The 25,870-nt window shown below is 41.0% G+C and overlaps 2 protein-coding genes and 1 pseudogene across 2 annotated transcripts; 2 read left to right on the top strand and 1 right to left on the bottom strand.

Moving 5' to 3' along the window:
* Positions 1 to 8: 8 nt before the first annotated feature.
* On the top strand, positions 9 to 25,767 carry LOC110069553 (kelch domain-containing protein 3-like). The gene is made up of 17 exons (XM_020777083.2): positions 9 to 167; positions 1,739 to 1,872; positions 5,949 to 6,024; positions 6,679 to 6,767; positions 7,740 to 7,886; positions 8,762 to 8,813; positions 19,751 to 19,851; positions 20,498 to 20,583; positions 21,033 to 21,111; positions 21,367 to 21,452; positions 21,996 to 22,095; positions 22,810 to 22,840; positions 23,052 to 23,142; positions 23,239 to 23,339; positions 23,617 to 23,701; positions 24,486 to 24,590; positions 25,475 to 25,767. The coding sequence occupies exons 1-17, from the start codon at positions 106 to 108 to the stop codon at positions 25,592 to 25,594; spliced, it is 1,545 nt and encodes a 514-aa protein (XP_020632742.2). The 5' UTR covers positions 9 to 105; the 3' UTR covers positions 25,595 to 25,767.
* LOC149114169 (uncharacterized) lies at positions 10,069 to 12,275 on the bottom strand. The gene is given in 2 exon segments (XM_089287625.1): positions 10,069 to 11,017; positions 11,019 to 12,275. Coding segments are annotated over 2 exon segments (762 nt in total). The 5' UTR covers positions 11,634 to 12,275; the 3' UTR covers positions 10,069 to 10,870.
* Positions 17,811 to 19,505, top strand: LOC149114168 (uncharacterized; annotated as a pseudogene).
* Positions 25,768 to 25,870: the final 103 nt, after the last annotated feature.

The following is a 25,870-nucleotide window of genomic DNA, read 5'->3' as shown; positions in this document are numbered from 1 at the left end:
AACCAGCATCCTTTGCGTTCGTCTGTTTCCTGAGCAGCAATGAAAAACCACAGCATAGAAGTTATCATGAATTGATATCGTAATTTGGAGGTATTGAGCACGGCTATGTCTTCTTCTACTTGCACTTGGGCCACAAGAGCAATAAACGGACCCGCTCCTGCTCCAAGGTACAGTAAAATTTGATCATTATTTTTTTGTAGACACTGCAGATGTTTATCCCAGAGTGGTAAGTCGATAAAAATCGGCCTTGATCAAATGATTTTTTTACCGATTGATAACAGAAGTCGTGGAAAATCTATAAATAAGTTTGGTGTGTCAAATCAATTTTCATGATTTTATCGCTTTATAACGGAAGTGTGACATCTAAATCTACGTACAAGGGGGGCGGTCCTGCAAAGGGATATAACTGTAGCCACCATATATGAGAGCAAAACTATTTAGACTATTTAAGAGTGCTGCTCTGGAATAAGTGCTGCATTTATCTACAACATTCAATGTTGTTAGATGTGTCATACACTGTGTTACTTTGTAAAAAAAAGTAAAAGTAAATTTGTCATCAGACTCGAATCTTACCTGTACCCTTATTTCAGACGAAAATCTCTGATTTTCCATACCCTGCTTACCCTACAAATGTATTTTTTGACCTGAGTTAAAACTCGATACTCCACTTTAGACCTCTAAAATTAGTACACAGCTCTAATACACACCGTATATATGACTGCAGCTAACCAGAAATGGTTTCCATTTGCGTAAACATGAAAATGAAAAGGGCTACTATGCCAAGACAGAATGAAAAAAGACCCTATTTCAGACCTAATAATACACATGAAAAAATTACTCGATTCTGATTGGCTAAGAGCAGTGCAGTTCAAGTATAACACCAGTGCAAAAAGTGTAACATCAGTGCAAAAAGTGTAACACCAGTGCAAATTACACATCGAAATTCTGAATTATGATTGACTGAAAGAAAATAGGAACTTTTCTAAGAAAATGATATCACGTAAAATGATGACGAAAATTTTGTGCTGAAACTTTGAAAAAAGTTTTCTCAATTGAGAAAAAATGGCTTCAAGAAAGATCTTCCGGCACCTCCTCCGCGCGAATTTTTTCATGTTTATATTATTAATAAGTAATCATACGGTTTTTCTCGTTCAATATGGAGTTAATTTGCACTTGTGAGTTTTTCAAAAAGCTGAAATTACACTCGCCGAAGCGGCTCGTGCAATTTCAGCTTTTTGAAAAACTCACTCGTGCAAATTAATTCCAAATTGAACTCGAAACTGTATGATTACCTATACAAAATGGTCAAAATTTTTACCCTTTTTTGGATCGAAATCACTCAGAAACCATGTACCCTTTAGGGGCGTACATACAACTGCACCTAGCCCTGTACCTAGCCCATATAAGAGAGTACCCCCCCCCCCTCACCCCCGCAGCCTTGTACATTAAGTACTCAAGATATGGGCACCATGTGATGGGTAGGATATATGAAAACATTTTTTCTTAGTGGGGAGGAGAAGGAGAAGGTAATGGGCCAGGGGAGGGGGCTTAGTGTGCCATTCTAATTATTTCTTTTCCTCTATACACAACTATGCAAGCTTTGCGCTTAAATTCTTGTTTCTGTGTTTATTTCTTAGTTCACATTATGTGCCTGATCTTCATTATAATGAAATTATAGGGTACAAATTATTGTGGAGTATCAATTCAACTGAACAATATTAAACGTTGTTTTTTTCAGGCAGGGACATGCAGCAGCTGTTGTGGACAAGAAAGTGTACATCTTTGGTGGTAGCAGTGGTAGTGGATTTGGCGGACAACATGATGAATCGACAAGTGACCCAGTTTATTTGAATGATCTGTTTGTTCTTAAAGGTAGCCATGTCTACTTTACTTCAGGGCTCAAAATAACGGCCGTTCAACGGACAATGTCCGACCAGAATGGTGACTTGACCAGCCAAAAACTTCACTCCCCAGTCATGTTGACTGGTCACGTCATGTTGAGACGGTCACGTTGTTCATTCTTGAATAAACAATCGAATCCTCAACTGTAAATTTTAGATTTTAAATATATTTTTTATTATGACCTCTCACATGAAAACATACACCAACGGGTCTCTGTTCGAACAGCTAAAAATCGTTCGTTGGTGTTTGTCATGCGTTCCTTGAGGTCGATAGGAATGCCATTCGAATGGCTGGGGTTATCCGTTCAGAAAAATATTCAGCCATTGGAACAACTGCTGCTATCTGTTCGAAAAAAAATTTCATCTGTTAGGATGGTAGAGGTTTTCAATTCAGAATTCAAAACTATTCAGCCTTTTGACAGCAGAGGTTTTCTGTACGGAAAAGGGAATCTGATCAGATTCAGCTTTTTGTGATTCTTTAGATTTGCATAACTGTCATACTTTTGTCACAGAATGCCTCTCTTTGTGAGGCCCTGTTAGGAGGGGTACCCATGTCCCTGGTCTGAAATTCGCCACCAGCCATGTCGGCATTTTGCAAGATTCCTATGTCACCTGTCGGAATTTCGTCTCAGAGGAGCTGTGTCGGGAAATTTGACCTTGTTCAATTAAAACGAAGCTACACATATAACACATCGTAATGCCTTTTTTATCAAAAAAAAAAAAAACCGACACGGTGCTGTCAAGTCTCACGCATTGAGCATGAGGCTCACGCAGTTGAATTCAATCTTGAGCTCTCATGCCGAAACTATTATTTCTCACGCATTGAAGGTTCCTTACTTTTTAGTCAAGTACATATATCATTAAGTATCTCTTGGTATATAATTTACTCCTTGTACGCTTTGCACTTGCTTTGAACATTTTTCAGTAGTAGGAATTCTTATGCAGAGCCAGCATTTCTCCGGTCAGTGGGTTTAATGATTACTTTATGGTTACTTATAAAGCATCACATTTTGACTCAGCATGAAGGAAAACACTTCTTAGCTACTTCAATTTTTCAAAATTTTCTAAGGGGCTGGGGGCATGATGGGGGGGGGGGGCATATTGGGAGCATGCTTTCTAAGGGCTTGGGCATGCTTTCGAGCGCTGAAGTTGCTAACCTCCTAGGGGATGTGGGGGCATGCTCCCCCTGGGAAATTTTGAAATTTAGACGCTCGGAATTGCTACATGTATTTTCAGTCATTTTCCAATCAGTATTTGGACCTAAAGTACAATCGAACCTATGACTATTTTTACCATGTTTATGTTTAATAACCGTTCTTTAACTCAAAATCTCAACGGCCTCAATCAGATAACCTCTCCTATCTATAATCTTCCTTTGAATTTGACGTAACCCTTATCTTTTGCTGAAGACAAGAAGACCTTGGCAGCTTTCCCCTGTCTCTCTTTTCCTTCCATAATGCCATTTGTTGATAAGACAGCTTGATATTCTTTTCCTGGTAACCCACTAATAAAAATATGAAGCATACGGTCGAAGATTTCTTTCCTTTTTCCTTAAGCATGTGTTTAGGCATTTTAGGGCACTGCTCACTCAGCTGAGAATGAGAAAACATACTCAGCAATGATGGACTCGATTTATTCGATGTTGGACGTTTTAGCATATATAAGAAAGCCTGGGTTTCACAACCCTTTGACATCGTGCGTGAGAGAGGAAAACACATTTAAAACTCTGGAAATGCGTCTTCACTTCGACTCATACGTTTAAAGCAATCACTGCATTTTCAGTCCCGAAATTCATTGTCGATCTATCTTGCCATTGGTGTCGCTTTCCCTATTTCGCTGGAGTAGTCTGTCGTTCATTGCCAATTCATAGTTCTCATGTCGCCATTTCAAGGCCGTGTGGCTCGTCAAAATTTACCCCTAACAGGGTCTCCTTTGTTGGCACATATTTTAAAGGTATTGGGCTACAGATCTCAAGATATTTGTCGTTTCTTTCCCTTTCACTGCACAAAAATCAACAAACAGGACACCAAAACAAAACTTTTCACTTGATTGTCAAGTTGTTTCCAACTTAGACACTATGGAACTCCGGAACATCAAAACACGCATTTTGCAGTCTGCTTCATTTCCATCAAGCCGTAAATGTAACATTGAACCCAGTATCTAATTAGAACCAACCGATAAAAGTTACTGTTATAAAACAGACGAAAATAATTATGTACCAACAAAAAAGCCGAATACCTTATCAGTATCTGCGTCAGTGGACAGTTATTTTGTTTGCAAATGAAATTTGTGACACTTTCAACTCGTTGTTTAGCAAGTGACCAAAATCTACCCACTATTGTGGTAAAATCTACTGAATGATGGTCATTAGTTCTTCGTGAACCAAAACTCACTCTAAAATGTGACTACGACAGAGTTTAGATTTTTTTATGACTTACACCTTAGAACTTAATTTTAGTCACATCATTACAAAACTTCCCAACACTTGTTGTGTAACTGTAGCCATATTCGTGGTAACCTAATGATTTTTTATGCGTTTGCATGGGTGAGAATTGAGGAAACATAGACTTTTTCTTCGGCTATATTTGTTTACCAAGTTATTTCTGAAGCCCAAAATTAGGATCTGCATGCTGATGCATGTTTGACAACAACAACAACAACTTTTATTATGACTTGCATATTTACAATTTTACAGAAATATATACACATTAAGATAAAAGAAGCTTGACAATAGTAACAGTGCAAACCCGCAGGTAGGCTGGGCTAATCTAGGTGGGCCACATCTATATTTATATTAGACCATTCATACATAAATAAGATTGTTATGCAACTACTTATAGAAGGATTTACAAAACTGTTCAATACAATTACATTTGCATATTTTGATTGACACTAGGAGCTATGATTTACTAGAGATGAACTAAACTATGGGTTGAAATTAATCAGGAACTAAATTTAAGAACTTGAGTCAGGGTGTCGACTTCAACATAGTCATCCCTATCTGAAAAAAAGTCTCAAATAAAAATCTACGAATTTTTTTCTTAAGATTGGTTGAGATAAATCTCTCCAGTCTGGAGAAATTTGATTCCATAATATCGCTCCAGTTCTCGAAAAAGGGCATTTGAAAATTTCCGACTTAACTTCTTTCCGAAGATAATTCCCTTTTGTTTGGTTTTACTTACGTTTTGATGGACATAAATACTTTGTAGAACATCAAAACGGCTCATGGAATTCAATATACCGATCAAAAAATTTGAAGTTTGATCAAATATGCATCCGTTCAATACTTTTTCTTTGGCAGGTGGCAAGAATTCCACTGATAGCATGCCACTCCATTGAGCTGCTGAGCCCTGCCAAGGCTATCTTTGGTTAAGCTTTAAGCCTTTCTTTGTATTAAGCTAGACCTTTTAAAAAATATTTTTAAAAGGTCTAGCAACGACTGGAACAAACAAATTATATTTGTGGGTTTCATTAGGCAAACATAATTTACTTAAATTTTTTTAAATATCTTGACCGGTCAGAAACGAGACGTGACCAAGCTAAAATCACTTTGGCCCGTCAACATGACCGGCCACGGTCCGAAAATTATTTTGAGCCCTGTACATATTTAATTGATAATTAATTATTGGTTTAATATTAATATAATGTTGACACATGTAAAAGCACTTCAAAAAGACAATAGTGAAAAAGCTGTACAGTTTTTAGTTAAGAGAACATTTTCGCAACAGAATGAAATATGCAAAGCTTGAATACCCACCCCAAGGGAGGTCACTAGTCAGGACATTTTGTAGGGAAAGGGTAGTTTCAAGAGGCAAAGTTTTTGAAAGAAAAAAAAAAAAAAACCATAATGAACCTACAAGTAACTGGAATGGTTTTCCAGAGGTTAATGTCTTGAAATGGCTTACAGTCTTTATTCATGGTCTTGGCCCTTGTGCAAGACCTTGAGCTTCAATAAGTACTTGTATTTCTTGGCATAATTTGGACATCTAGCCGGATCATAACATAATTATTATAATGAAGTAATTGGTGGATGTCTTTTTTGGTCAGTTGGTTTGCAGGTCACTTGGGAGAGATTGCAACAGCTGGGAGACATACCTTGTGCAAGAGATGGACACACTTTAAGGTTTGCTTAATATCTCACCTCAGTTCAAATTGTATAATATTTAATCAAATTACTGGCAATCAATGCAGTCAAATGTCTTTTGTAAAGCAATCAAAATACCATTCAAAAAATAAATAAATCAGAATTATATTGGTGCAAAATGCGATTACATCATATTTATATTCATTACCATACCATGCCATAGTAAATACAGCTGATCAGAATACAGGAAAGCCATGCTTGTATAATCGATGGTATTGCACCCAACCTTCCCATCATGTGCTGCCCAGTGTATGTCCCACTGATTGTGTTGCCACTGGATTTTCTACAGTGTCTATGGCATGGCATAAAATAGTTAACATGCAATGCTTTCTAGTGGTACACCACAAAGATACCTCTTGTCACTAGTATTTTCTTGGTATACGAACTTGCGTAAAGACTTGCAAGTGTGACTGTATTTAACAAGAAAATACAAGTGATTCGTAGGATGTAGCACTCAAAAGGGTGCATTATGACTGAATGTAATCATGTGTACATATATAATTGACGCTGTACAGGGGACTTAGTTGTGATACATGTATAGTAAAGGAGCTTTCAATCCATGCAAGCTGTTACTTCTTTGTACTTAAACAGTTATTTTCCATCTGGTGAGTGAATGTTTTCTGTCCTTTACAGTGCTGTGGGTAGTGTACTATATCTATTCGGTGGTTCAAATTATCCTGAATCTGAGGAGTGCTTAGATGGATTGTATGCATATGACATTGGTAAGACCTATGCCCCACCGGGGGCTATGAGGAATGATGATGACGATGATGATGACATGAAACACGTTCCAGCTTTCCAACCCTATGATCAAAACATTATTAATATTTATTCTGGTTGCGGTACTTTGTTCCCCTGTGGAGTAACCAGGGTATCTCTAGTAATCTTCTATTCATCTGTTGATTCTTGGTTTGACAGTACTCCCTGTTGCTTAAACCACACAGCCTCATGTGGCTTTGAGGTTTTGTTAACCTGAACTGAACTTATGTAAAGGCGATATAAGATCCCTACCTGTAGTCATGTAGTTCACTGTGTTAGAATTTCTTCCTAGGATTGTATTGTTAAGTTCCTGTGAGCAGGATTTCACAAGACATCTTACAAGACCCTTTACATGCAGTACATTCTTCAGGAGACTGTATGTTAATGCTCTATTCCTAATCAGGATAATAATATTCTAAGGGATCCCAATTTGTTTATCTATGCGTGACATCCTACAAGTTGTTAACGCAATGCAACCGTCTGTGTAAATATTGTCTACAAGGGTGTTGTTATTAAACAAAGGAACAAACAAACAAACAAACAAACAGTTTCTGCTAAACTGCTTATTACAGTCTGTGATGACACTTGAACTGCGAATGCTAGAGACTTTTTTTGCACATTTTGTTAGTGACTAAAAAAGGAAGGTACTTAATAAGTATATCGTGAGTATTTGGCATGTTCGCACTGTAAAAATGCTCGAGTCTTATACATTGTACATGTATGAAGAGCCTTCATTCATTTCTCCAAAAATGAGCAAAAAATAATAGTAAGTGTTCACAGTTAGACTGTGCCCTGACTGTCATTGAATACTTACACGTACAAATGTAGCATCCTTTTACACTCAGTGTTAGTGTTTGTATTTAGAAAATAATTGGGTATTGGTTTTAATATACATATATAGCTTCAATTTCTGGCCTTTGTCTGGCAACTTTTAGGAACACTATCATGGGAACTGTGTCCAACTCAAGGTCGTCAACCCAAAGCATTGGGTCACACAACAGCTGTAGTGGGAGATACATTGTACATATTTGGAGGAATTTACCGTGGAAATGCCACCAATGCTCTTTATATGCTTAATACAGGTACAAATAAACATTAACCAGTTGAAAATATAATTTACGTAGCTATCTAATATAATTGTGGTTAACATAAGTATGGTTAAAATTTGGCATGCATCTTGCCAACCTAGCTGTGATGGACATGTTTAGGTTTAGGTTATTGAAAATTTTTCATTTTGAGTCCCAAGAGTAAAAAGTGAGATGTCACCCATCTCAGGGGCTAGTAGTCTATTTTGTAAACTGATCTAGCTAGCTGTCATTAATTTTGTACACTTCATCCCTTGCATGAAAGTGTGTCAGGCTTTTAAAAGATTCGAAATACTTTTACTTTGACACATCTCTGCGTGTCGTGAAATGGTAGCCTGGCAAGTGCTGATTGATATACACTGTAGGACGGTTTGTTTGGTTGCATGTGATAATTTTGAAGGTGAGTAATTCAGTGAAAGCAACATCTATGGTTTTGAGTTTGAAGCTTTGCACTTGCTAAAGAAAGCCATTTCAATTATTTTATAAAATGTAACACATTTAAATTTACATATGTAAACCAGTCTTAGCTATTATACATTTATATGTTGTATTTTTTTAATTTCAATTTTCTTTCGTTTAAAGTTATTTTTCTCGGTAAATTAGCATAATCTTGCTGGAGGTCTAATCAGCCTCATCAAACTGATTTGAAATAAAGTTATCGATCTATCTAATAGTATGTGACACATGTTTGGATTCTTCATTTTATTGTCATAATGGTAATATATAGTTTGCTGAAGTTTTACCAAAAATAGTGCTCAAATGAATCAAAGATTTCCTGGAAGGCACACCAAAAGGTTATCAGTGACCTTAATGAAATCCCTGCCATGGCTTCGTAATGTGAATCATTTATTGTAAGTTCTTTTTTGTTGCAGGCAATTTAACCTGGACACCTCTAAAGGCCTCTGGTAATCCTCCTTCACCAAGGTAACATAACACTGAACTTAACTTTCAAATCAATCTTGTCAGCTGCCTAGTAGGCTTTCTTTTTTACGTAATATTTTTATGTAATATTTTTTAAGTGACACCTTTTAGTTTCACAGGTTTTTAGTTTAACGGAATTTGCTGCTTTGGCAGCTTGCTGGGTTATTGAACATTTGATATGTGCGTAGGAGACATGTTGGCTTAAAGTGCCACTGAAACGAAATTTTCGTACTCTCTTTTTTTAGCCCAATTTATAGTTTCAAACGTGCTTAAAATAATGGTGAACTTTATTTCTGTCAAATCCTAACGGAAAGTGCTCTTTTTAGCTGCTGAAATCGACTTTTTGGAGCAAAACTGTGTCCGGGCTCTGGAACCGAGTTTAAGGACCTTGTGACGTCACTGGTTGTATTCACGCAAGAAGCGCTTAAGATTCTCTCTTGTTTTCACTTGATTCATTTAAGTTTATTCTTCATATTGTCGATACCTACTAGTTTCCTACCTTGTAATTTCAGTCCAGCCTTGACAGGAAATACACATCATAAACGTTGGAGGGCGCCAAAGAATGTAGATTCACCAAAATGAATGCTACAGATTAGAACAGCTCAGTATACTTTTCGAACATCTTGAGTACTCGATTGGAGATTTCGAAGACGAGTGTGGCAACTTTTGTATCACGTCCTGAAGCCTAAACACGATATTTCGTCGTCTGTTTTCAGCCTGGTTCTGAAATTTGGATTCTCACGTTTATCTAAGGTCTATTAACAAGGTTCGAATATATCCTCGGCAACTTTGCTGCATTAAAAGCCGTAAGCGCATCAGCCATCCGCACAATCATGAAGTTATTAACGGTCCACAAGCTTTGAGTCGAGTACTTCTTTGCACACAGAGAGCATCTTTTTATGATACTAATAAGTGAGAGTTCTTGTGGTAGACAAAATGTATCTTTGAAAATTGTGATCCGCAGCAGGGTTTGCTTTATCGCCGCATACGTATCAGTGTAAACAAAGCGGGAATTTCGCTTCTCTTTTACACGTATCTCCCAATTGTAATATTTCACGGCCGATGGATAACTTGGAGTTCTTTAGCACATACTTATGTCTATGATCTTCATTTAATAGTATTCAAGTTCAAAGCAATTCGTTAAACGTCACTAGCTTATTATTTAGTCGAAGGTTTATTAAACAGAATTTGAAGTAATTTGCATATATGACCTTTCGCCGCCGACATTGTCACGCTTTCTCTCGTTTCCTGAACAGTTGATACGCACCTCTCGTATCGTGCTCTGTGATTGGTTGATGCATGCGACATGGTTGCATGGGTTGCAAGCATATGATTGGCTTATTTCATCTGCGTAATACTAGCTTGGCTTTCGTCCTTGAATTTATTTTGGTAGCTTAGCTTTGTGAGTGCTTGATCTTCGGAATTTCAAATTGCGTGATCTTCAGAATTTCAATTTCAATGTATAATACCTTACTACATTTGCTTCGTTATTCTTCGTTATTTGAGCTTGCTTTTTTACTGTATATATTGGTTTCGTTTTGACATTGCCTCGCTTCACTTCGTTCTTTGTTCTTCGTTCTTCGCTTCGTTCTTAGACATTGCGTGGTTTCGTTGTAACATTCCAATGATTCCTTCTACAAGCACAAAACGGGGGTTTGGTGAATGTTCGCGTTGCAAAAGTACATATTCAACGCGTTGGAAGTCAGCTAAATGTCAGAGATGTGGCTTCCATCTTGGTGGAACGAAAGAACCAGCAACTAAAAAGCCAAAGAGCTGTTGTCCTGGTGCCGTTGTTGTTTTAGCCACCAAGGAGATGTCAATTTTCTCGGCTAGAACAAGTACACACGACGATCGTTGTTTTGTTATGAAAGAAGGTGACATGTTCTTTTGTAGCCACAAAGACTGCATGACTGTTCGTGCAACTTTTGTGTCTTCGGGGTGTGCTGCCTCCTTTAGTTGCAAGCATTCTGACGAGTGTAAAGATGCTGTTCCCCCTCAAGACACATTGATAACAATGGGGTGACAGGCCTGCACAACTCCCATCCACATGTAATAGCCGGTTAAAGCTTTGCTCTAACGAGTATATCCTTTAGGGATCTGCCCCTTTTGTACGAGACAATAGGGGGATCTTTGAATATTCTTCTAAGCAATGGCTGTTGTTGAATTAAATGCCAGTTCTGCATAAGTATTTGCTTTAAGCTGCTTTAAGTTAGGCACTGATGGGCGATATTGTGTGACAAAAGGCAAGATTCGCCTGTCTTGTTTACGTCTCTGTTGTAGGGCAGCTTTTCTCTCCTCAAAGGTAATTTCTGCAAGAGTTGTTGAAACAAGAGTTTCAGGATACCCTCTTTCGATGAGATTTGTTTTAAATTGTGAAATAGCAGTTTTGAATGCTGTTTCAGAGGAGTTGGTTCGGAGAAGTCTGAATGCTTCGCCCTTGATGAAGCCCTTTTTGACCCCTGGTGGGTGGCAACTCGAGAAATGCGTGTACTGAAATGTTTCAGTAGCTTTGAAATGAGTTTTAATGTCTAGTCTAGACTTTTGTGCAAATCTTTCGCCTTTGTAAACTTTTGTGTCGAGGAACGTTGTTTCCGTGTCAGAAACTTCAGCCGTGAACTTGATAGTGGGATGGTGGCTATTTACTAGTTCAATGAACTGCGTGACTTCGTCTTTGTTTATATTCCAGATAGAGAATATATCGTCAATATACCTTTTCCAGGCAAGTGGTTTTTGAGCGCTTTGATTTAAGATTTGTGATTCTACCTTTCCCATAAAGATGTTGGCAAAAGCGACTGCCATTTTTGTACCCCATGGCTGTTCCATGTGTTTGGAGGTAGTTTTTTCCAGTAAACTGGAATGAGTTTTCTTGAAGTATAAGTTCAAGTGCTCTTTTAAGATGTTGTGTTGGGATGAGGGATTCTCCTTTATAGTAAGACTCGTATGCGTTGCATACCGTTTCTATCCCCTCCTCTTGAGGTATATTTGTGTATAGGCTTGTCACGTCCATTGAAACAAGGATAGCGTTCCCTGGTACTCTCGTTTTTTCTATGAAATTGATGAAGTCCGTCAAGTCTTTCAGATATGACTCCTGTTCTTTTGCTATGGATGATAACAATGGGGTGACAGGCCTACACAACTCCTATCCACGTGTAATAGCCGCTTTGAGAGTTTTGCTCAAACTAGTATATCTTTGAGGATCTGCCCCTTTTGTATTGTACGATGGGGGGATCTTTGAATATTTCCCTAAGCAATAATCCTGTTTTTAGGAGGACATTTCACCAGAGTAGAGCCGTTAGAGGTCATAGGTCTGCATGGTTTCCACTGTTATCCGCATGTAATTTGTAGACTTTGGCACCTCTGTTTTTCGCCACATGTGACTTTTTTTGGCTCATTTGATTGCAAGATATGTTTTAAGCTCTCTAAATATTAGCTCTGGAGGAACAAAGTTTGAAATATTCCGTGAGCATGTTCGTTACTTGCATTTTGTATTATTAGCTCAAGATTCTCCCATTCAGAGCTGCTCGGTTGATAAGAGCTAATTAATTCTGGTCCACACAAAAACTCTGTCACTCATTTTATTATTTAAGGAAACCCTTTAATACAGCCACCCCGTTAATACAGCCACATTTTTGTGACCTGTTGATGGCCGGATTAACGAGGTTCCACTGTGCTTACAACACAGGCGTCCCAAACTCACGATTCGAGGAATCGATCAAATATTACCCCCGCAACCCTCGCAACCCTCACAACCCTCGCAACCCCCACAACCCTGAAAACCCTGACAACCCTGACAACCTCCAAAGCACTCACAACCCTGACAACCATCACAACCCTGACAACCTCCACAGCCCTCACAACCCTCGCAACCCCCACAACCCTCACAACCCTCACAACCCTCACAAGCCCCACAACCCAGACAACCCAGACAACCCTGACAACCCTGACAACCCCGACAACCCTCACAACCCCGACAACCCTAACAACCCTTGCAACCTCCACAACCCTCGCAACCCCTACAACCCTAACAACCCTAACAACCCAGACAACCCTGACAACCCTCGCAACCTCCACAACCCTCGCAACCCCCACAACCCTAACAACCCTCACAACCCCGACAACCCTCGCAACCCTCACAACCCTAACAACCCTCACAACCCTGACAACCTCCACAACCCTCGCAACCCTCACAACCCTAACAACCCTCACAACCATGACAACCTCCACAACCCTAACAACCCTCACAACCCTGACAACCCCCACAACCCTCACAACCCCCACAACCCTGACAACCCCCACAACCCTCACAACCCTGACAACCCTGACAACCCCCACAACCCTCACAACCCCCACAACCCTCACAACCCTCACAACCCCCACAACCCTCACAACCCCCACAACCCTCACAAGCCTGACAACCCTGACAACCTCCACAACCCTCGCAACCCTCACAACCCTAACAACCCTCACAACCCTGACAACCTCCACAACCCTAACAACCCTCACAACCCTGACAACCTCCACAACCCTCACAACCCCCACAACCCTCACAACCCTCACAAGCCTGACAACCCTCACAACCCTGACAACCCTCGCAACCCCAACAACCCTGACAACCCAGACAACCCTCACAACCCTGACAACCCCCACAACCCTCGCAACCCCCACAACCCTAACAACCCTCACAACCCTCACAACCCTAACAACCCTCACAACCCTCACAACCCTCAGAACCCTCACAACCCCGACAACCCTCACAACCCTCACAACCCCGACAACCCTCACAACCCTCACAACCCCCACAACCCTCGCAACCCCCACAACCCTGACAACCCAGACAACCCTCGCAACCCTGACAACCCAGACAACCCTAACAACCCTGACAACCCCGACAACACTCACAACCCTGACAACCCTCGCAACCCCAAGAACCCTGACAACCCAGACAACCCTGACAACCCTGACAACCCCCACAACCCTCGCAACCCCCACAACCCTAACAACCCTCACAACCCTAACAACCCTCACAACCCTCACAACCCTAACAACCCTCACAACCCTCACAACCCTAACAACCCTCACAACCCTCACAACCCTAACAACCCTAACAACCCTCACAACCCTAACAACCCTAACAACCCTCACAACCCTAACAACCCTAACAACCCTCACAACCCTCACAACCCTAACAACCCTAACAACCCTCACAACCCTAACAACCCTAACAACCCTCACAACCCTCACAACCCTAACAACCCTCACAACCCTCACAACCCTCACAACCCTAACAACCCTCACAACCCTAACAACCCTAACAACCCTCACAACCCTCACAACCCTAACAACCCTCACAACCCTCACAACCCTAACAACCCTCACAACCCCGACAACCCTCACAACCCTCACAACCCCGACAACCCTCGCAACCCTCACAACCCTGACAACCCAGACAACCCTCGCAACCCTGACAACCCAGACAACCCTAACAACCCTGACAACCCCGACAACACTCACAACCTTCACAACCCTCACAACCCATAAATTAGGTTTTAATAATCACCAATTACAACAGATTTTGTTTCTGCAGCCACAATAAGTGGAAAATGTTGCAGTTTTCACTTCAGCCAATCAGATAGCTCGTTCCGAGAGGTGCGTACTACCTCTTCCTGAAAACATATAATTGTAGGGTTATGGCAGCTAAGTTTACCTTTATAGTTTAAATTCGCTCCCTCATATAAAAGAAGAGGGTTTCTTAAATTGTTGCTGTTGTGATAACTTGTAGGATGTAGCAGATACAACTAGACTAAAGGTCACTGTGGCACAATCTCGTCCGCGGTGAAACTCACAAAGCGTCCGGTTTCCTCGAAGCGAAGCGACTTGAAAACTCGAAACGTTGTTGCTACGATTCGTGCAGCAGCACTCCGGATAATATTTTCAAAAGCCGCTTTCTCTTGTTTTCATGTCTTTTAACTTTATGAGTGTAGATATTGTTTAATTGAGTGCTGGCCATTTCACTAAGAGTCCCGATCATTTTGCGATCTAAGAACTCCCACTCGTTTGCTTGCTTACATAAAATATCCAATTAAATAGACTGAAAAGCCCCAGGATCGACTCTCCACCTCTTCATGTCTAAGGCTACTGTTATTATCTGCTTTACAGCCCTGAGATGTCCTTAAGATGTTTTTTTGGGGGGACTTCGAACAGTATTCTCTTCTCCCATAATCACTCTAAATTTTCAGCGCGGCATGAGAGCAATACAACCAGTGACGTCACTAGGCTGTTTTGGCCGCGCCAAGATGGCCGCCAATTTTGGGGAGGTAGTACGCACCTCTCGGAACGAGCTATCTGATTGGCTGAAGTGAAAACTGCAACATTTTCCACTTATTGTGGCTGCAGAAACAAAATCTGTTGTAATTGGTGATTATTAAAACCTAATTTATGGGTTGTGAGGGTTGTGAAGGTTGTGAGTGTTGTCGGGGTTGTCAGGGTTGTTAGGGTTGTCTGGGTTGTCAGGGTTGCGAGGGTTGTCTGGGTTGTCAGGGTTGTGAGGGTTGCGAGGGTTGTCGGGGTTGTGAGGGTTGTGAGGGTTGTCGGGGTTGTGAGGGTTGTTAGGGTTGTGAGGGTTGTGAGGGTTGTTAGGGTTGTGAGGGTTGTGAGGGTTGTTAGGGTTGTGAGGGTTGTTAGGGTTGTGAGGGTTGTGAGGGTTGTGAGGGTTGTTAGGGTTGTGAGGGTTGTGAGGGTTGTTAGGGTTGTTAGGGTTGTGAGGGTTGTTAGGGTTGTTAGGGTTGTGAGGGTTGTGAGGGTTGTTAGGGTTGTTAGGGTTGTGAGGGTTGTTAGGGTTGTTAGGGTTGTGAGGGTTGTTAGGGTTGTTAGGGTTGTGAGGGTTGTGAGGGTTGTTAGGGTTGTGAGGGTTGTTAGGGTTGTGAGGGTTGTGAGGGTTGTTAGGGTTGTGAGGGTTGTTAGGGTTGTGGGGGTTGCGAGGGTTGTGGGGGTTGTCAGGGTTGTGAGGGTTGTCTGGGTTGTCAAGGTTCTTGGGGTTGCGAGGGTTGTCAGGGTTGTGAGTGTTGTCGGGGTTGTCAGGGTTGTTAGGGTTGTCTGGGTTGTCAGGGTTGCGAGGGTTGTCTGGGTTGTCAGGGTTGTGGGGGTTGCGAGGGTTGTGGGGGTTGTGAGGGTTGTGAGGGTTGTCGGGGTTGTGAGGGTTGTGAGGGTTGTCGGGGTTGTGAGGGTTCTGAGGGTTGTGAGGGTTGTGAGGGTTGTTAGGGTTGTGAGGGTTGTGAGGGTTGTTAGGGTTGTGGGGGTTGCGAGGGTTGTGGGGGTTGTCAGGGTTGTGAGGGTTGTCTGGGTTGTCAGGGTTGTTGGGGTTGCGAGGGTTGTCAGGGTTGTGAGGGTTGTCAGGCTTGTGAGGGTTGTGAGGGTTGTGGGGGTTGTGAGGGTTGTGGAGGTTGTCAGGGTTGTGAGGGTTGTTAGGGTTGTGGAGGTTGTCAGGGTTGTGAGGGTTGTTAGGGTTGTGAGGGTTGCGAGGGTTGTGGAGGTTGTCAGGGTTGTCAGGCTTGTGAGGGTTGTGGGGGTTGTGAGGGTTGTGGGGGTTGTGAGGGTTGTGAGGGTTGTGGGGGTTGTGAGGGTTGTGGGGGTTGTCAGGGTTGTCAGGGTTGTGAGGGTTGTGGGGGTTGTCAGGGTTGTGGGGGTTGTGAGGGTTGTGGGGGTTGTCAGGGTTGTGAGGGTTGTTAGGGTTGTGGAGGTTGTCATGGTTGTGAGGGTTGTTAGGGTTGTGAGGGTTGCGAGGGTTGTGGAGGTTGTCAGGGTTGTGAGGGTTGTTAGGGTTGTGAGGGTTGCGAGGGTTGTCGGGGTTGTGAGGGTTGTTAGGGTTGTGGGGGTTGCGAGGGTTGTGGAGGTTGCGAGGGTTGTCAGGGTTGTCTGGGTTGTTAGGGTTGTTAGGGTTGTAGGGGTTGCGAGGGTTGTGGAGGTTGCAAGGGTTGTTAGGGTTGTCGGGGTTGTGAGGGTTGTCGGGGTTGTCAGGGTTGTCAGGGTTGTCTGGGTTGTCTGGGTTGTGGGGCTTGTGAGGGTTGTGAGGGTTGTGAGGGTTGTGGGGGTTGCGAGGGTTGTGAGGGCTGTGGAGGTTGTCAGGGTTGTGATGGTTGTCAGGGTTGTGAGTGCTTTGGAGGTTGTCAGGGTTGTCAGGGTTTTCAGGGTTGTGGGGGTTGCGAGGGTTGTGAGGGTTGCGAGGGTTGCGGGGGTAATATTTGATCGATTCCTCGAATCGTGAGTTTGGGACGCCTGTGTTGTAAGCACAGTGGAACCTCGTTAATCCGGCCATCAACAGGTCACAAAAATGTGGCTGTATTAACGGGGTGGCTGTATTAAAGGGTTTCCTTAAATAATAAAATGAGTGACAGAGTTTTTGTGTGGACCAGAATTAATTAGCTCTTATCAACCGAGCAGCTCTGAATGGGAGAATCTTGAGCTAATAATACAAAATGCAAGTAACGAACATGCTCACGGAATATTTCAAACTTTGTTCCTCCAGAGCTAATATTTAGAGAGCTTAAAACATATCTTGCAATCAAATGAGCCAAAAAAAGTCACATGTGGCGAAAAACAGAGGTGCCAAAGTCTACAAATTACATGCGGATAACAGTGGAAACCATGCAGACCTATGACCTCTAACGGCTCTACTCTGGTGAAATGTCCTCCTAAAAACAGGATTATTGCTTAGGGAAATATTCAAAGATCCCCCCATCGTACAATACAAAAGGGGCAGATCCTCAAAGATATACTAGTTTGAGCAAAACTCTCAAAGCGGCTATTACACGTGGATAGGAGTTGTGTAGGCCTGTCACCCCATTGTTATCATCCATAGCAAAAGAACAGGAGTCATATCTGAAAGACTTGACGGACTTCATCAATTTCATAGAAAAAACGAGAGTACCAGGGAACGCTATCCTTGTTTCAATGGACGTGACAAGCCTATACACAAATATACCTCAAGAGGAGGGGATAGAAACGGTATGCAACGCATACGAGTCTTACTATAAAGGAGAATCCCTCATCCCAACACAACATCTTAAAAGAGCACTTGAACTTATACTTCAAGAAAACTCATTCCAGTTTACTGGAAAAAACTACCTCCAAACACATGGAACAGCCATGGGGTACAAAAATGGCAGTCGCTTTTGCCAACATCTTTATGGGAAAGGTAGAATCACAAATCTTAAATCAAAGCGCTCAAAAACCACTTGCCTGGAAAAGGTATATTGACGATATATTCTCTATCTGGAATATAAACAAAGACGAAGTCACGCAGTTCATTGAACTAGTAAATAGCCACCATCCCACTATCAAGTTCACGGCTGAAGTTTCTGACACGGAAACAACGTTCCTCGACACAAAAGTTTACAAAGGCGAAAGATTTGCACAAAAGTCTAGACTAGACATTAAAACTCATTTCAAAGCTACTGAAACATTTCAGTACACGCATTTCTCGAGTTGCCACCCACCAGGGGTCAAAAAGGGCTTCATCAAGGGCGAAGCATTCAGACTTCTCCGAACCAACTCCTCTGAAACAGCATTCAAAACTGCTATTTCACAATTTAAAACAAATCTCATCGAAAGAGGGTATCCTGAAACTCTTGTTTCAACAACTCTTGCAGAAATTACCTTTGAGGAGAGAAAAGCTGCCCTACAACAGAGACGTAAACAAGACAGGCGAATCTTGCCTTTTGTCACACAATATCGCCCATCAGTGCCTAACTTAAAGCAGCTTAAAGCAAATACTTATGCAGAACTGGCATTTAATTCAACAACAGCCATTGCTTAGAAGAATATTCAAAGATCCCCCTATTGTCTCGTACAAAAGGGGCAGATCCCTAAAGGATATACTCGTTAGAGCAAAGCTTTAACCGGCTATTACATGTGGATGGGAGTTGTGCAGGCCTGTCACCCCATTGTTATCAATGTGTCTTGAGGGGGAACAGCATCTTTACACTCGTCAGAATGCTTGCAACTAAAGGAGGCAGCACACCCCGAAGACACAAAAGTTGCACGAACAGTCATGCAGTCTTTGTGGCTACAAAAGAACATGTCACCTTCTTTCATAACAAAACAACGATCGTCGTGTGTACTTGTTCTAGCCGAGAAAATTGACATCTCCTTGGTGGCTAAAACAACAACGGCACCAGGACAACAGCTCTTTGGCTTTTTAGTTGCTGGTTCTTTCGTTCCACCAAGATGGAAGCCACATCTCTGACATTTAGCTGACTTCCAACGCGTTGAATATGTACTTTTGCAACGCGAACATTCACCAAACCCCCGTTTTGTGCTTGTAGAAGGAATCATTGGAATGTTACAACGAAACCACGCAATGTCTAAGAACGAAGCGAAGAACGAAGAACAAAGAACGAAGTGAAGCGAGGCAATGTCAAAACGAAACCAATATATACAGTAAAAAAGCAAGCTCAAATAACGAAGAATAACGAAGCAAATGTAGTAAGGTATTATACATTGAAATTGAAATTCTGAAGATCACGCAATTTGAAATTCCGAAGATCAAGCACTCACAAAGCTAAGCTACCAAAATAAATTCAAGGACGAAAGCCAAGCTAGTATTACGCAGATGAAATAAGCCAATCATATGCTTGCAACCCATGCAACCATGTCGCATGCATCAACCAATCACAGAGCACGATACGAGAGGTGCGTATCAACTGATTTTGGGCTTAACCAGCCAATTTCGAACGGCTGAAAAAGCAGTTTTCGCTTACCGTATGCGAAAAAAAAGTCTGCAGTGTTTCCAAGTAAGGTTGAAACTTTATTACTAAGCAAAAATCTCACATACGAAAATTTCGTTTCAGTGGCACTTTAATGGTAAGAGTTCTGGATTCCAGACCAAGGGATACGGCTTCAAGCCCGTACCAGGATCACTGCATTGTGTTGATGTATTGTTTCAGATGTGATCATGCCTGTACAGTAGCTGGTGAAAAGTTCTACATTATGGGAGGAAGTGGAGGAGAGAAGCTGTGGTATAATGATGTGCATGTCTTCGATACAGGTGTGACATTTTGTTAATAAGTAATTGTTAATAGGGATAATTTTACTTAAATTTATTATTTGGTGTTTTGAAATAATCAACATGTGGATCCTCTGCACGCATTGCATGCCTGTAATAATAATAATAACTGATAAAGTAATACCTATTGTTATTACTTATCGGGGCCGTAGCCAGTATGAGGTAAACCGAGGCACTTGCCTCGGTCTTTTTTTTCAGTTTTGTTTTCTTGGTTTTGGAGGAGGAAAGTAAAACATTGCTAAATACCCAGGAAGAGAATTTAACGATTGACAAATTGCCTCAGTCATAATGTTTTTTTCCAGCTATGGCCCTGTTTATTTTAAACTGGGGTTTATGGCTTGTTTTCAAAATTTATTTTGCTCTTAAGAATTAGTTGAAATTTATATACCTCACCATATAGTCTATTGGACTTTTTTGCATGGTCCCTGTAAGTCTGCTTCAGAGTTCAGAAAACTTGTTATCAATGTTGTACATTATTATCTCTACACTGTATTATAACAATGCTACAGTGTAGGAAAATAGTTTTGCTACTAGCATGGCTCTAGTTACCATATTTTAAGCATGGTTGCAAGTATGCAAAGGCTTATTGTTTTGTGTATTCTTGCTTTCCATTGTTTTCATGCTGCAGTGACTCTGCGATGGGAAGCTGTAAATGTTCAAGGTCATCGACCACATGCCAGGAGCCTACACACGCTATGTGCGCACCACAGTAAGGTACATTGTAAACTTCAACATGATTACCATGATTATTTCAATTGCTACATTTGTTTATCACATACTTATCAAGGTTGTGCATGACAGCAGTTTTCTCTTTAATGTTGTAAAACCAAAACCAGCATAATCATTCAGTGAGTAGTCAATGAAACATGACACAGATGATGCAGTGAGCCCATCACAACTCAAAGTATCTGTAGCTGGTAGCAAAGTAGCTTAAGTAATACTCACATGTGGCTTATGCAGAGTGTGCGAAAACGCATGTGAGTGAGTCACGATTGGTTTTGGTTTTACTTCTGATTGGATGAAAATGCACGCACATGGCATGTTTTTTAATCCAATTGTGTAGTGTAGTTAATGCAAAACCAATTACTTTTCAGCACTCAAATGCAAACTGCTCTTTATTTGTGCTTCAGTTGCTGACATTTTTGTCGATCTTGCATTTTTAGGATATCTACTTATTTGGTGGATCAAATGATGTAGCCAAAGTTACAACACCATTTGATGATGTGTACAAGTTTAGTTTGTGTAAGTTGTTGTTATAACTAATTTCAAGAAATTAAAAATGTTTTTTTTTATTATTGTTATTTTCATAATGTTAACCTGCAACCACTTAATTTTGGAATTGGAATATATTAAACTGTACAATGTACTTTTTATCAGTTGACAAATCACTAGCTATAGTCGACTAACTAAGCAACGACTATCAGAAGTACTATATTTTCTGCTTTTTAAATGTATTTAACATTTTTATTGGCTTAACACACATTTCTTTTCTTCCAGCAAAATTAAAATGGAAGAAGCTTCAGTGTTCTGGCACTGGACCTGAGAGGAGACTGGGTCATAGTGCTGTGTTAGTTTATGGACAGGTAATGTTTTGTCTTGGAAGAATAACAGGTGGGAGGGGAGGGGAACAGGATGCAAGGAAGTGGGTTGTCTCAAGGGAGAAAAAAAGCCAAACATTGCTACTTTCCACGATATTTTGCAATAGAGGTTCTGCACAAAGACGCAAGAGCCAAAGGGGAACCAAAGGGGCATGAGCCAGGGGTAAAAGGTATGAGAAGCAGGAAGTTTGAGCTTCCTTGCCCCCCTCGAGCCTCCCCACCCCCAGTCTGCAGGGTAGAACGTCCAACATAGAGTTTTGCAATAACAATAGCCGCTGGACCGATTCTCCCCGAAACTCCGCCGTGAAATAAAATGGCGGCGTTTTGGGGGATATTTTCGAAACTTCGCCAGGGCACAGAAAATCGAGGATTGAACCAAATTCAATTTTTTTTTCGTGGAAATACTTCGAATTACAAATAGATTTATTTCAGCGAAAAAAAAAAAAAACTTTTTGGGGCTAGGTGCACTTTAATACTTGAAGCCTTTGAGAGAGTACAATTATCAATACTGTGATTTTTGTTTTTCAGCTGGTAATTTTCGGTGGGATGAATGATCAGAAAGATTTTAATGACGTGTGCATTTTACAGACACGTGCTGCCTTGAAGCACCTTCCTCCAGAAATGACAGGTACGGTTTGCATGGTTCACACTAGCTAATTGCTTTTACTTTTATACCAATCTTTCATTCATGCATAAGTTGCCAGCGTGAACGACGCCGACAAGATAATGTGACAAAAAGAATTCCATTTTCTTTTGTCGTTATGACATTTAGGCCTCGCCCACACTACGCCAGAAGAATTTGAAAACGGAGGTTTCACGCTGAAAACGCATCAAATGTCTTCCGTCCACACTATGCCGGAGAAATTTGAAAACGCAACAATCACCGGTCATTTTGGATTTGTGTTTGAGTAAACCTAGGCAGGGAAATATCATGAATATCTTAACGTCATCGTTTTCGAAAAGCTTCGTTTTCAAAATGTTTTCCGTCCACAGTAAAACGCAGAGCCGGCGTTTTCAAATTTCCCGTTTGAAGAGCGTTTTCGAAAAGCTCCGGTTTCGCGACGGATTAGTGTGGATGATAGGCCTAACCGGAGAAATAAAGCTCCGTTTTTTAATTCCTTCGGTTTAGTGTGAACGAGGCTATAGTTTGAACTGGGTTTAAAACACAATAGCAGGGCAAAAAAGTTATACAGTGTAAATTATTTTATCAAAGGTGTATTGCATGTTTTTTTATTCACGGCTTATCACGAGTTGTGGTGCTTCATGAACAGTTCTTTCATGAAGCGAGCTTTCTCATACGTAACGACTCGTTTATGAACTGACTTCGATTTCTTTTTCTCAGGAACTGACGTTTTAACGTTATCTCAATCCAGGTTTGTTTTCTCTTTTGTTTTGAAACTCATTTTAGTCAACCAGTGGAGAGAGCTTCTATTTGAAGTTCCCTAAACAAAATGAAGCCCTGAAAAACGTTACGTAATTTAGTGTTCTAGAATAACATTACACAAGCTTCATTTATTTCCTTCTAGTAAATAAATTTCGTATCCACTCTGGTATCTACTTATTGTGTCATATCATTTATGTCAGTTTCAGCGATATTTCTGGCCCTCTCTCATCCTATGACTTATCAATTCCAGTCCCTGCGCCATACAGACCTATTTTCCCTGCCATTACAGAGGTTAGACAAGTTACTTTGTGCTTATATCATAGCCTTTATGAGGTTATGGATCACCAAATTAGTTCAGACTAATAATTTTTGTTCTTGTTTCTTAAGCCGGCCAAGCCCGCTGACTTTGAAGATGTAAAAGCTTCGTTTGTTGAAAGAATCCAGGGTTTATTTGAAGACATTTCAGCAAAATATGCAGAACTACAGACGTAAGTTTCCTTTGAATCCAAACTATTTTCCAGGGTCTTTCGTAACCCAGCCCCTCTAGATCCCCCTGGCGTGAGGGTGAAATACTACTCTCCCCAGTAGTCTGTGAAATTTCTGTTTTTATTTATTTATTTATTTATTTATTTATTTTTTGCCTCATTCTGTCGTAAACACAAGTCTATTACGTCTTGAGCCTCTTGACCAATCACTTTGCGAGAATCGTTGTTAATGCATATGGCGGAAACCGTCTTCAACTTGATTCTGCTCTTATGTTTGTAGACAAAAAGAAGCTTTGAGAAACGCCACAGAAGCATTTCACGAGGAAAAAACAGCTCATATGGAGTTGTACCAGAAACAACAGCAGGTGAGAACTGATTAGCTCCGAGCTCAAAACATAACAATGAAACCCCAGAGTAATGAACTCCCTTGGTTCGAGATATCCGTTGTTCTCCGAAGATTTAGCTGGTCATATCCGAACTTCTCCGAAGATTTAGCTGGTCATGTCCGGTGTACTCCTAAGATTTAGCTGGTCATGTCCGATGTTCTCCGAAGGTTCAGCTGATCATATCCGATGAACTCCGAAAATTTACCTAAGCTGGTCATAGATTGAAGCGCAGCCAGGATGAGACATGATTAAAAATTGAGATAAAAACGTTCGCTGGCTAAAAAATTTCAAAAAAGAACATGAGCTTTCGGCTGTCAATCTACAGCCTTTTTTTATCCGTCGAAGGCTGAAGATTGACAGCTGAAAGCTCATGTTCTTTTTTGAAATTTTGTAGCCAGTGAACGTTTTTATCTTAATTTTGATTAAGCTGGTCATGTCCGATGTTCTCCGAAGATTTAGCTGCTCATGTCTGATGTTCTCCGAAGATTTAGCTGGTCATATCCGATGTTCTCCGAAGATTTAGCTGGTCATGTCCGATGTTCTCCGAAGCTTCACATGGTTGTATCCGATCTTCTCCGAAGATTGGGCTCGTTATATCCGATGTTCACACCAATTCTCCTTTCTGTTTCCCATGGGTCCCTTTGAATATTAATAATGTTATAGTTATGAGAGTTTGGCGATGGATCGTTTATTGCTTTGAGAGTCAGAAGTTTGGCATGACTATTGGCCTGTTAAACGTATTTTCTTGTTAATTTTGTCTTAGGAACTGGAAGAGATGATCAACAAACACAGAATCGAGAACGAGGAGTGGATAAATGCACGAAAACAAGAACTTGAAGAAGAAAGAAGACAAGTGGAATTAGAAAAGGTAGTGTTGTGAGCTATTTACTGAGATCTCTTTACGTCATGTGGTGAATAAGACCTCTTTATTTATGTCCGTGATATAGTTTGGTTTTACGGGGTGAGGTAGTTGTCCTCGCGGCAAATCCCCAAATCTGGAGGGCCAGAGTCTGTTTTTTTGTCACATAGTTAGTAGAATAACATACATAGAGGCGCACGAAGATTCAAGAAAAAGGTTTCTTTGTTTTGTGCCTAAATGTGGCTTGAAAAGAGCTTAGAAAATCGTGCGTCAAAAATGATTTTTACGATAACTGCAGAAATTCTCGCGCGCTCATTGGCTAATTTTCGTTGTCAATAGGCGGACAGACGTGTGAATTTATAATTTATGCGATGCGTCAACATGCGAGAGCGGAGAATAGGCCTTTTGCACGATCCGGTCACATGGTGCAAAATCACACATGCTGGTGAGCAAGTTGCGCAGTGGGACTTCCAAAACAAAGGCAGGTCCAGGTGGACTGGTACGAGTTGCATTGTCTTGGAAGTCCCACTGTGCAACTTGGTCACCAGCATGTGTGATTTTGTACCATGTGACCGGATCGTGCAAAGGGTCTATTTGATACTTTGTCATTGTAAAAAACAAATTAAGTCAGCTTTTCATGTGTCTGTCCTGTTATTGACAATGAATTTCGTCATAACATGGCCAAAGTAGTTGACAATGTTAGGTCCAAATTCATGATCAATAATAGGACAGACGTATGAAAAACTGACGTCAATTTGTTAACTCGAAGCTGATGAAATATATGCTTCTTTGTTGGAAGATCAGGCAAAAATGATCTTGAAGGCGTGCTTGACTAGGTGTTTGTTGTTGTATATTGTTGTGAAATAAATTGTTTTCTCTGTATTTCTTGACAGAGCCAGTTGCTTGAAGATCGCGAAAAACTCCGCAAGGAAAAAGAAGAGTTCAACGAAAAAATCCAAGCCATCGAAAGACTTGGCGGCGGAACCAGTCATCTGATGAATGGATCAAATTAAATTAAATCCGGCTTTAGTCAGCTGCAAGTCAATTTGCAAAGACTAAATGTTTGCCTGGAATCAAAAACTTTCAGCGTAGAGAATGCATTGATGGTAAACCAAGATAACTTATAATTATGATAATATATAGTCAAAGACTAGTAGTTATTAAAACCCTAAATTTTAAAATGTAATTTATTGCAGAACTGTTATTCTCTTCACAACTAGCGATCATTCGAGTTGCCGTGAAATTCCTCCCTTAGCGTTAATTCTACTTCGAAATGTAAGCCTTTGCCT

The sequence above is a fragment of the Orbicella faveolata genome, unplaced genomic scaffold (genome assembly GCF_042242905.1).
Source record: "Orbicella faveolata isolate gen_17 unplaced genomic scaffold, um_ofav_v1 contig_14, whole genome shotgun sequence".
NCBI lineage: Eukaryota > Metazoa > Cnidaria > Anthozoa > Scleractinia > Merulinidae > Orbicella > Orbicella faveolata.
The sequence above is the reverse complement of the archived record's forward strand: the minus strand, read 5'-3'. Positions and strand labels throughout refer to the sequence as shown.

Bases quoted from the DNA above. Each gene is read 5' to 3' on its own strand.
- LOC110069553 (XM_020777083.2), top strand. From the start codon at position 106: ATGTCTTCTTCTACTTGCACTTGGGCCACAAGAGCAATAAACGGACCC. The intron at 6,025-6,678 runs GTTTGCTTAATA...TGTCCTTTACAG, and splicing joins AGAGATGGACACACTTTAAG to TGCTGTGGGTAGTGTACTAT. The intron at 23,702-24,485 runs GTGAGAACTGAT...ATTTTGTCTTAG, and splicing joins TGTACCAGAAACAACAGCAG to GAACTGGAAGAGATGATCAA.